Source organism: Telopea speciosissima, chromosome 5 (genome assembly GCF_018873765.1).
Source record: "Telopea speciosissima isolate NSW1024214 ecotype Mountain lineage chromosome 5, Tspe_v1, whole genome shotgun sequence".
Lineage (NCBI taxonomy): Eukaryota > Viridiplantae > Streptophyta > Magnoliopsida > Proteales > Proteaceae > Telopea > Telopea speciosissima.
The window spans coordinates 60,213,312-60,225,189 of NC_057920.1; the positions used below are offsets into that span (position 1 = coordinate 60,213,312).

Below are 11,878 nucleotides of genomic sequence, written 5' to 3' on the forward strand. Positions count from 1 at the left end.
TGACACGTCATCCATTCAGATGGCAACACCTGCAAATGACATTTGTTTCACCTATAATTAGGGTGGGTGGGGTTGAGTATGCATGTGAAGTCCAACCCAACAACCTGAGCTTTAGTGTGGAAAGAGAATTTTTAGGGTCATAAGCCCAATAGCCACACCCAACTCACAAACCCTCATTCCTAGCCATGGAGCTGTATTCACTAACTCATTGATGCTTTTCATCTGTTCTGAATTTGTCAAGGAGGTGTGAACATTCATCTTAACTAGAATAATGGGACATTGATTGCTTGAACACTAGATGAGTGTCTATTAATGTATATAATTACCATTCTGAACCTACCAGATGTCGAAGAGCTGAAGTACAGAGTATAGATGGAACAGAGGGGAAGAAGGGTGAGGGGAGAAAGTGGGGGTGGAGAGTCTTCACTCTTTTCTCCTGAACACCTTATGTTAGAGGTGGACAACATAATTTTCCTCTTGACAATAGCTCCACTCCACTTTTGTCATCCAAACAACAAATGCTTTGTGGAGCATTTTAAGTTCTTAATGAAGATCCAATAATTAACGTTTCAAACCCAAGTCAATGATTTTGAACCAAATCTATCTGCTTCAATAGAAAACAAATAAGATTTTACGTAAACACCAAGAAACACAAAAGAACAAAACAGATTCAAGCAAAGATGATGTAGAGATTTAACTTGGTCACACACCAATGTGGTGTGCTACATCCGCGGGTGAAGTTGAAGATGATTCACTATGTAATGGAAGAAAAAAAAATACAGAGGAGATCTTTCAAATTAAAACACCAAAAGTCGCAGCAAGAATTCTACTCCCCATAAAACCCTAACTCGAAAATCTCCAAATCACATCTCTCACACTTGTTTACATAAAAAGACAATAAAACAAAGTAATACTCCTCCAAGCCCGGGTTTGCAGTCAAAGAAACAGAAAAATTCACTCCTAGGCTTTAGTATTTTTCAAAATACCCTTCTAGATTCTGTTTCTTTGGCTGTGAATTGGGTAGCAGGAACATTCTTACAATCCGGGTAAGAGCAAAATTTCATCCCTCCACTACCATCACAAACTTCATAAAATTTTTCATGCGAATCACCACAAAAAATGTCAAAACAGAGCAAACTTCAAAACGAGTACAAAGATTTGAGACACACATAACACTCAACAGGGCAGCTACTTAGTCTTACCAACATGATGTCCTGTAGGTGAGTAGTCTTCATATGGTTTCATGAAGCTGTATATGGTTGTTCTTTTCGATTGTGGTTTAGTTAAACAGCTTCAACTACTGAGCACTAATACAAGAATAAATTCCAATCTATTTATTTATTTTTTGTATTATTTTCTTGAATTTGAGAGGGAATCTTCTATCATCTGTGTCTTAGAATTCAAATAACTACACTTTCTCCCCAGCCTCTAGTTTTGGCCCAATTGGTGTTTGGTGATAATGCAGATGGTTACAGTGTATTGGAATTTCCTCCAATCCAATCGTTGATTAGCTTCATAATCCCACTTATTGAAGCAGTCCTATCAAACAAAAGTGGTGCAGTTATAGACATAGATGTAGCCTTTCCAAAAAGCAGTCAGGTATCAGCTGCAACCAGTCAAAAAGAAGCTTGAAACACCATTTTTACATTTTTCATGGTGGAGCCCAGTTAGGTAAGTGATCAGGATCAACCCCAACCAAACATGACAAAAGAATTCACAAAAATAAGCCCCCAAACCCTTTGAGGCTCTCCCCCCAAAAAGGGAACCTTAGCGCCTGTGCGCATGAGGGCCAATGAGAGCACGCGTGGAAGCATCATGGGGGTGAAATTTTCACCTTTCATAGAGGATGGGACGGTCATTTTTCCCCCACTATGTCTAGACGTGGGCGGTACACTCTCCAACCGAAAACTTTTCTCAAAAGTGAAAAAAAAAACACACCATGGGCCTGTGGCTGTTGTCCTACAAGTTTACAACAGTTTTAGCCGCGGTAAAATGTTATTGTCGTTAACTATTTTAAGATTTATATATTTCATGATGGTAATATATTTTCCTCTTAAAAGATTAATATTTTAATGGCGGTAATTTTTTACTGCCACAAGGCCCATTTTCTTTATATATTATTCTAGTTTAATGTTTGATCTTATGGAAATGATTGCAAATCAATGTTAATATATTCGAAAAGTAGATTTTAGAAAATGCTGTATATTTGTTTCTCATGATGATGAACATGTATTTGATTTAGATTCATTGTATAATTTGATAACTAAGTTTTTATCATAATTTCTTTTAATTTTTTAAGACAACAACGATTTATACTTTAAATGGGCTATATCGTAATCTAAGGATATTATTTTTTTCTTGATGGCTTATTCGAATTTTGCTCAATTCGTGTATATTTGAAATGCTAGGCATTATCTAAAATCTCACTACTCTGCACAACTTTTTAGTGTCGCTGGACTCACGTTTTTTTCAACTTGGTTTCTTCACATAAAAGTAATAAATTTAAAGTACTAATGATTTTTTTTTAAAAAATCTTTGGTGCAAGAAAACATTTCCTTGCGCATAGTTTGGTTGGATGTATAGTTTTGTAATAAAATTTCTCCATTTAATTTTGACAATTATGTACCTAACTGAAAAAAAATTCTAATTTAATGATAAAATTTGCAACAGAAGTACTTATATTTTTTATAAAAAAAATATGACAAAAGCGATAATTACATCACTTTTAAACTAGTATAAAAATGTTACTATTTTTTTTTTAATGTTATATGTCTCTTCTTGTAAATGTTTATAATATAAGATAAATTCACAAGATGAGACATATAACATTAAATGTTGGTTTTCTTCTCCTTCTTCCTTCTTGAATCAATATATTCTCATTTACCCCCAAAAAAAAAAAAAATCTTTTAAATTCTTATCTTATGCAATATATTTTTTAATTTTATTACTTACAAGAAAAATAGTTTTTATTTATTTATTTTGATTCTTAGTAGGAGAGATACTGATAGCACCTGTTGAAGGTAGCATGTCACATTTCTCTAAGCTATATCTTGGCATTTATACAGTTCCATGCTAAATCTGTTCTATCAACCACATCGATATGTTTCTACCTTCCTCATAATAGAATACTGCAAATTGAAACCTGTACACTTGCCTCAATTTATATTTATACAGTTCCATGCTTTGTTCCAATTAGAAATGAATGGTATGTTTGATAATGTTCTTCTGAAATATTTCTGTATTTTTTTGTTCTTTACGAACAATATAAGAACAGAAACATGTTTGATAATGTCGGTTCAATTCTCTTTTCTTTAATATTGAAATGGGGCGTTCCAAATATTAATTTTGAGAAATACAAAAACAAAAAAATTTGCTTTTGCATTTCAAAAACATAATTGAAAAAGAAAAACTTCCCATCAGAAACAAGATTGCAGAATGTAGAAGAGAAGATGTGTGAACATGATGTGGTTTTTGAGTGCCAGCTCCATCCAGAGCAGTATGGGACTCCCAATGCAAGGAGTCGAAAAATTGGTGCTTAATCGAGATGGGATAGAGAAGAGGAAGAGGAAAGAGAAAAGCGTTTCCATTTTACCAAACGCTCTCTTTCTTCTTAATATATATATATATTTTAAAGTTTTTAAGAATTGAAACATTATAAAACAGACTCTAATTACCCTGTTTGTTACATTACTTGAATGCCCACCAATCATAATTTCATGAACTTAACCATGAAAATCATGCGATGCATTATGCATGCCTCTCACCAGTTTAACTGAACAATATGTAAAAGCAATAAATGGATCCGTATCAAGATCATTACAAGATGAAATCAAAATACTAGTCATGGGGCCAACCGATTAATTTTCCATACTGGCCTCGCATCGATCTCTTGAAGAGAATATTGCAACCTATCAAAAAGAAGAAAACAGAAATTCATTACGAAGACAATCAACTCTATTCCAAGAAATCTATGCCAATCAACAACAGATTAGCAACAAATATGATATTTACACACCGATCATGCAGACGAGACTGTTGTCCTTGCCAAAACTCAATGTTTACTGGTTTTAGACGGTACCCTCCCCAGCTTTTGGGCTTTGGAATCATAGTTCTGCACATTGAGGAAGATCATTCTTGCTAAGTTCCCAACACCAATGCCCAATTTATATTTGAAGCCAAGAGAGGTGTTTTACATGAAGTTATTATTCGAATTCAAAGATAAAATATTTGCTTCAGATTAAGTTCCTTCTGAAATGTGTTGCTATTCGACTTGTAGATGAATTATTATTATTATTGTTTTGGGGGAGGGGGTTTGGTTAGGAAGAATTAAATGAACCATATTAGTAGAGTGATAAACTCAGTGTTTCACACAAACTTAAACGTAAATGTGTTTCAGAAGTAATCATAAAATTAGAAATTTATTTCAAACTTACCTATCAGAAAATTTTGCTTCCAGTTCTTTATATTCTTGATGAAGAGCATCCCTTCCAGGAATAATGGTACTCTGAAGGGAGGTGATAGATTTAGTGTTCACGGTCAAAGAGAACACATCAATGGAACATTTACCAAGTTCAGAAAATTTATCAATTGAATATCAATAAGTTATATGCAAGCAGTAAGCTGAGAAAGACAGACCTGCTTGCTAACTAATGCTCCGATCTGAGCACAACGAGGACGAGTATGGAAGTAATTCTCAGATTCTTCATCAGAAAGCTTCTGCACATTCCCTTCCACTCTTACCTACAAGGCAAAATGATGTAAGAAATAATGTCATATAACTGCATCACATAGAAATTTATCATAGTCTCAATCTTATTGCACTAACAATATATCCACATTAGAGGCCTAGTTTTGTGGCTTGGGATTCAAATGGTGCAGGAAAATTGAAGTAAGAATCTTAAGTAGAAAAATAATTTAGGGATAAATGGATGTAGTGTATACTTTAGGTTCATGAAGTTTCATATCAATTATGGACTGCGGTAGCCGGTAGGGCCTTCGGATGTGGGCAAGGATATTTTTGGAAAATAATAAAATCAAATAAAGATAACAAAATAGAGTATAGATAAATGAAGATATTTTAATGTCTGTTTTCGAGAGACAAAATGAAGATGAATAGGTTCTATTTGAATTACACCAATGATATCTGACCATTGTTCTGATATGCATTGAGAGCATTAACCCATTAAGAATCTTGGAATGAACACCAAACCAACAACATTGCACAAGCAATTCTCTCATTCACTAATTGCGTAAAATCAAATACAGAGACCTTATACAGACTTCTCATGACTCCTAACTTGACACGAGCACCATAATAGATCAATCAACCAAAGACAGGAACCCTATCAGCAGTTTCAACGACTTTCAGACCAAATTAACTCAAAGTCATGTACTTTCGATAAAGTATACTGGACTGCTCAATCAAGCAACTCAAGAGAGTAAAGGAATCAAGTCCAGAATGAGCAAAGCCATAGTTATATAATCATCAACTAGGACATACCTAAAAGATTCTTTTATGCATAAGAAGGGCCATAGAGCTCAAAATTAAGGTTAGGCAGGTGGTATGTAGAAGCCAATCACCCAAATACTGTTACAATGCTAAAAAAGAAATACAACATTTTCAATTTCAGATTATGCACATTACATATAAATTATAAAAAGATAATGGCATTTTAGAATGAAAACAACATATTGGGAGAATACAGTTGTCTAACTTACGCATACTCTACAGAATGTATTCTTCAGCTACCACTTGTGTATAAATCTTCCTATGGACTCCTATGACACTACCTACCTCAATGGTCTACCTTCGCAAACTCTATGTTCCTATACCTCTTAAACGCTTTCGATCTTCTTTCTACATTTGATCGAGCTCGTTCCTCAGATCCAGATGCAGATCTGAAACCTTCAAAGAGATTGAAGTTTATCCCATTTAAGAAGCAAGAGCAAAGCTAAGATCAGTACAAAGCCAAGCACAAACAGCTAGTGTATAGACTGCATTAGAGAAAGCGAAGGTAGGGGTACCGGCAAGGGCGAGGGCATCTGGTACACATTATTGGATGTATTCATTTAATTTACTAAATTTGGCTACATTTTTCACTTGTTAGTTAATTAGATATATTTAGTTTTTTTTAAATTAATTAATCACCCTAATCAGAGTTGTTCCATTGTTCATTTCTCTGCAGTAGGAAGTAATCTTACATGTAACTATGTAGTTTTTAAGGTGCTAGCTTATTCAAGTATTGTTTATTTGTTTTAATGAAAAGTTAAAGATAAGATTGTTGTTTTTATTTTGAGGAGGAGGTCATAGAATGGACGTGTTACCAGGCCTGGCAAAACATATCACATATATCTACCACATGGTAGGCCGGCAGCTCACCCGTCATTCAAATTTGGCACACAAGTGGACCACAATCCTCAACCAATAAAATTTCATCCCAATCCAAGTTTTACAATTGAGAGCAATAGAGTGAAAAGGTCAAACAAAATTTAACAATGAGATAGGAACCAATCATATGGACCAGTGAAAAAAATGCAGGAATAGTTGAATATAAGTTGGAATATAATTGAGTTTAACCACCAAATTTGACATGTGTCACAAATCCAAGAGTTCCCTACCTATCTTTATGGTTGGGAGTTTCCACATCATCGTCCACATGGCTCAAATTAGTTTGGACAAGTTACCAAGCTGTTCTGCCACCTTTTTTTACTTTTTAATAACCATCTATTCATGTCCTAGAAGATGCCTTGCCTAGAAAGGAAAAATGATCTCGGCTTGCCTGACCTCAAATGATGTTGTTCAAGACAGTAGTTGTATTATATGCTGGGTTTATATGTGATTCACCTGGCGTTTAAGACCCTCCCAATAGAAAAGAAGTGCCACACGAGGATTTTCAGATATTTCACATGCCTTCCGACTTTCATAATTGGTAGACCTAAGAAACAGAAAGACCAAAAAAGCTAAGAGAGCAAGCATTCAAGCAACTGATTTAAGACTAATACAAACAAAGATTAGTTTAATCAAATGAGGAACAATTGTCGAAGATCACTAACCAAACAAAACCCTCTTTGTTAACTCCTTTAAGCAAGACCATTCGTGATGAACTGCGGAAGAGAGGAGAACAGACCATTAGGTATATATAACTATATAAAAGGTCTTTAAAAAAATCCTGCAAATAAATGAACATTTGATCATTATTTACACATAAGATAAAATAATGTTCATGACATTAGTAAATAGTTCAATTTACTGATACCAAGGAATTAAAGAAACACAAAATGAAAGATGGGAGATATACGGTTTTCCATCTTTTCTGGCAGTTGACAAAGCCACAGCATTTGGTCCCTGCAACCCAGCTGCCACTGCATCATTAATCCATTTGTGGAACTGCACATAAACTATACACTTAAATCTTGCAGAAGAAATAAATTTTGCATATAATTGTGACAAATACAAAAAAAAATAAAATAACAGTCCACATGTTCTACAAAACCAGGTAGACGCTTGGCTCATAGAACAGCATTATTGCCTCTAAAAAAAGAACTAACTCTGTGGGTAATCTTAAGGTGCCATAAACGTTTTTAAAGAAAATTTGGGATCAATGATCATCTTCATTATTTTCACAATACCTGATCTATAGGGTCAGCTCCCACATGGTCCTCAAGGAACTCTGTTGAAATGTAGTTCCCTCTTAGAGATGATATATCAATTGGTGGAGGCTTTCCTATCCGTACACACATGGAAGTGCCAGGATATGGTGGAAGATGAAGTTTAAACTTATCTGCAATAGCAGCTGGAATGAATCTACCCCCAAGGAAATGGTGAGGACCACAAAACTTCTTGGCACACAACTTTGGAGCAGTTATTGAAACCTAGAAGCAAACACAGAACACATTGAAATGATAATGTAATAAAAATGGAAAGGCAAATCCCAATAACAATATTGGGAAATAATTTTGTTGATTACTTAATTATTGAGTGCCGATAATACAATTAAGGGTTCCGTCAGAGACAGACCAGCATGTCAGGAGTAATGCCTTCACCATTTATGTCACCTTCTTCAACATGCCACCCGGAGGGAATGTCCACAGACACAATAGCAGGTAATATTTGACATATTTGATTATTAATGTGCAAACAAACCATCTTTCGGATGAGGTCATCAAAAGGAGGCCTTTGGTTACCTGAAGAATTTAGGAATATTGCAGTTATTCTTCATATATAAAATGGATATATTTCAAGCAATCCATTCAAATCCGAAATAATAAAATGGAAATCCTCCCATATCCTGATAAGGAAATACAGTAAAACAACATGAAAACGGCATGATATTTTAGGACTAACAAAACTTGATTGAGACAATTGTATTAAATGCATCATATAAGACTCGATCAAGGCCATAGAAAACACCCAGACTCAATGAATTAGTTGAAGACTACAACTATAGAATCAAGATTTTCTGTGCCCAGTTCCTTCACTTGCATTAAGATAACATCTCTGGAAGCAAACTCCATAGTACTCTTTTGCTTTCAAGACCAAAGTTTACTCCATATGAGTAGGTGAGGTTTTATAATGTTGCTTGATATGAGAATTGACTAGAATTTTGACACAATAAGGCAGCACAAAACGTTTTCATACTTTCAGAGAATGTTGTCAGAAAGTCGCAAAAGAAATGACCACTAGTCATTTTCTCAACAGGTATTTCTGTAAAAAGTTTCCTCAAGTCACATTGTTGATAATTGATATAACTTCTGATTGGGAAAACAGAATGTACACCTTCTTGGCTAAAGGTGAAGCCAAAAGGGTGTACAAAGAGAAGGAGAATAAAAGAGTATAGCAAACAGACTCCAAGATCTACAATCTATTCCAAAATACAAAGAGGCCAGAAAATTTCCACTCAATGTTCCAGTTTTCTCTGTTTCTTCATTTCATGCCAGATATTTTCACTCTTCTTCCTCAACATCATGGAGAGAAAAACTCTTCTAGATTTGAACGTGAGATTTTGTACCTACTGTTCATTTCCTGTCACAATTTCATTTTTGTTTTTGCACTTTTTACCTCTTCTTCTATGGGGTAAAATCTTGGCCAGATGAATTTCTGCCTTCCTTTTTGTTTTTACCCTGAGAAGCACATATTACTGCTTCTTCCCATGAAATTTCATTCACTTATTTTTTTAAGATGCACCTATGATCTTCTTTTGAACTGTTTGAAGCCTTTTTTCGTTTTCCTGACTAACTACTCTAGAGAATTTAATATATATATATATATATATTTATTTATTTATTTATTGAAGCTGTGTTGAGTTGCATTTCAGGGATTTGGAGACAAAAGGATTTGAAAGATGAGACAATGAAGAGAGTCCATTTTCTTATAAGTGACAGAGATAAATAATCCATTGCAGAATTTCAGCTTAAACTGTAGAAGAAAGCACTTTGCTGCAATTAACCAACCATAAATAAATGCAAAAGATGCATATGGTCATACATGTATACCAGACATCAAGCTACATCAGAGTATACCAAGACTATAAGACTGTTTCGTTATTAATTAGGATTATATAACGAAGCCTTCCCTACTTTCAATGATATATCACTCCGTTTACGATTTATAGTTTAAAGAGCAAAGAAAAGATTAATTACCATAGAATGAGAATCCAAACAGTGCATCTACTATAATGTCAAAGTCATTTGACAGGTCCGCAGGCAGGTCTTCGATTGACAAGAAAGGGACTGACAGTGATTCGAGCTACAAAAACACATGTAGAAAAATTTCTCAATAATGAACTCAACCTTCTTATTCACAACAAGTTTAAATTTTGTTCACCACAGTACCTGGGTAACCAGACCAGTGTAAAGAGGCTTCGGAGTACGTTTTGGATAACAAACAAATGGTTTATACCCAAAGTGATGTAGATGACGAGCAGCAACCAGACCATAACCACCATTATTTTCTGGACCGCAAATAGCAAGAACACGACTATATTCATTTGGCCTGTAAACCTGCCAAAATAATATTTCCATATGCAATGAAGCATCATTTAGCTTGAAAGTAATCTACAATATCTCTTAGAATATGTAGTTGTAAAGATAATGAAGGTAGTTTCAACAATGAGACACCCAGGGCATGTGGACACTGGATTCTCTTTCAGGGATTGCTATGGTTGAGTGATTCAGGCATTTAAGGGCCAATTGGAATATATGACTCCAACAGAGATGATATCAAGGTCTTCTGCTTTGGCTTCATATTAGCCCCTCCTCGTGAATCATAGGCTGTTGACTGAAGGCATATTCAGCAATTATACTTAACTATAGTTCATAATGCAGATCACAGGGCTGTGAAATGAAGCTCACATCATCAGGGAGGCCAAAGATCTTACATCCTTTCAAAACATCTCAGTCTTTGCATGTGCAGTTTAAGTCTTCAGAAAGTATACTAGCTTAAGGACTCATTATTAGAGTTCAGCTAATTGGTTGGCCTCTGTTTTACTTGAAAGTCTTTGGGATTTTCTGCTCCTTTGCTCTTGTTTTCTTTTCTTATCAATAAAATTGCCATTCATCAGAGGGAGGGGAATCGACTAATGTAAATGTAGGTGCTTTCACAAGGTTGTATTACTTCATTTTTCTCATGTATTGTGCATGAATTGATTTAGCTGCAAACAATTATATTTTATCAGCACAAAATAGGAAATGCCATCGAAGTCATAAAATACAGTTAATAGCAGCTGTCATTCAGATGCTGCTATTTACAAAAGGCTATAGCCCTAACTGATATAGTTCTGTTCTTGATCATTAAATTCCAATTGCTTGCACTTCCTCCAACAAGAGGGATGCATGAGAAGGCAGAGGCTGCACATGATCACTGAGGTCTATCCAAACATCCACATAAAAAATCTAACAGATTAACTCACATATTTCATTCCTGTACTTCCCTCATCTTCATTACCAAATTTTCAGCATTAAAAATCCGCACTTAACCAATCAAAATGAAAATTAGTTTCCTCAAAATCTTTAAGTGTGTAAAATCAAAAGTTTTCACAATAGACCAATTTATTCAATTCAATTATTTTCTCCTCTTCACTTTCTCTAATTTTTAGTAGAGATATAAACCCGCTATATCTGCTACTCAATTATGTTTAAACTAAATTCGAAATGCAGAACCATCAAAAAGAGGAAAGACACAGGAACTCAAACGACAAGATCACAAAAGCAAACAGGTAGTTCCTACAATTACCTCAGTTATAGATGTTGCAACACTCAAACCAGCCAATTCCTACAAGACCAGGCGAAGAGGAGTCAGTGCAACAAAGAACGAAACGAAACCCATTAAAAAGGGAAATAGGGGAAACCTCACAAACCATTAACTGGTCGATGCTAAACCCAAGAGGACCAATAAGAACCTCATCAATCTCAGCCGCCTCCTGCTGCGTCAGATAAGAAATGGAATCCGGATTGTTCAAGCTTTCCAGAGACGAAGCAACGTTACTAGCCATTCCTCTCACTTGAAGACTGGAGAAGAATGTAGGAGGAAGCGGAAGTTGACAGAGAACTCACTCTCTCTGTATCTCTGTAGGTAAGTTCATCGCTCTCTCTCCCTTCCCACCTCCCTTTATATACATAAGCAGCAGAGAGACAGAGAGAGAGAGATGGTCGAACTGCGCATGATTTCGGTGCTGAATTTCGTACATCATCTCGTCCGTTTCCGTCTGCTGCGTTTGTCCGTGTTTAACACTTTCGTCAAGTTTGAATGAAACAAGCCCTTTTTGTCTTTTTGTTTCACAACGGCAACCGGGCTAGGTGAACCGTGGTTTCAAGAATCTGGAATCAAATCCAAGAATCGGTTGATTCTACTGATCCTAATCATAAATCGGATCAGCCAATC

General features: G+C 35.3%; 1 protein-coding gene across 2 annotated transcripts; it reads right to left on the bottom strand.

The window, feature by feature from the left end:
• Positions 1-3,717: 3,717 nt before the first annotated feature.
• Positions 3,718-11,507, bottom strand: LOC122662547 (pyridoxine/pyridoxamine 5'-phosphate oxidase 1, chloroplastic-like). Of its 2 annotated transcripts, XM_043858205.1 has the most exons (13): positions 11,355-11,507; positions 11,231-11,269; positions 9,832-9,999; positions 9,640-9,745; positions 8,018-8,184; positions 7,630-7,872; positions 7,299-7,387; positions 7,054-7,104; positions 6,845-6,935; positions 4,636-4,740; positions 4,434-4,504; positions 4,016-4,111; positions 3,718-3,908 (listed from the first exon to the last, which is right to left on the bottom strand). In XM_043858205.1, exons 1-13 carry the CDS (start codon positions 11,487-11,489, stop codon positions 3,842-3,844), a joined length of 1,428 nt encoding a protein of 475 aa, XP_043714140.1. In that variant the 5' UTR covers positions 11,490-11,507; the 3' UTR covers positions 3,718-3,841. The 2 variants fall into 2 exon arrangements, with proteins under 2 accessions (XP_043714140.1, XP_043714141.1); XM_043858206.1 differs by lacking the exon at positions 4,434-4,504.
• Between the last annotated feature and the right edge of the window lie 371 nt (positions 11,508-11,878).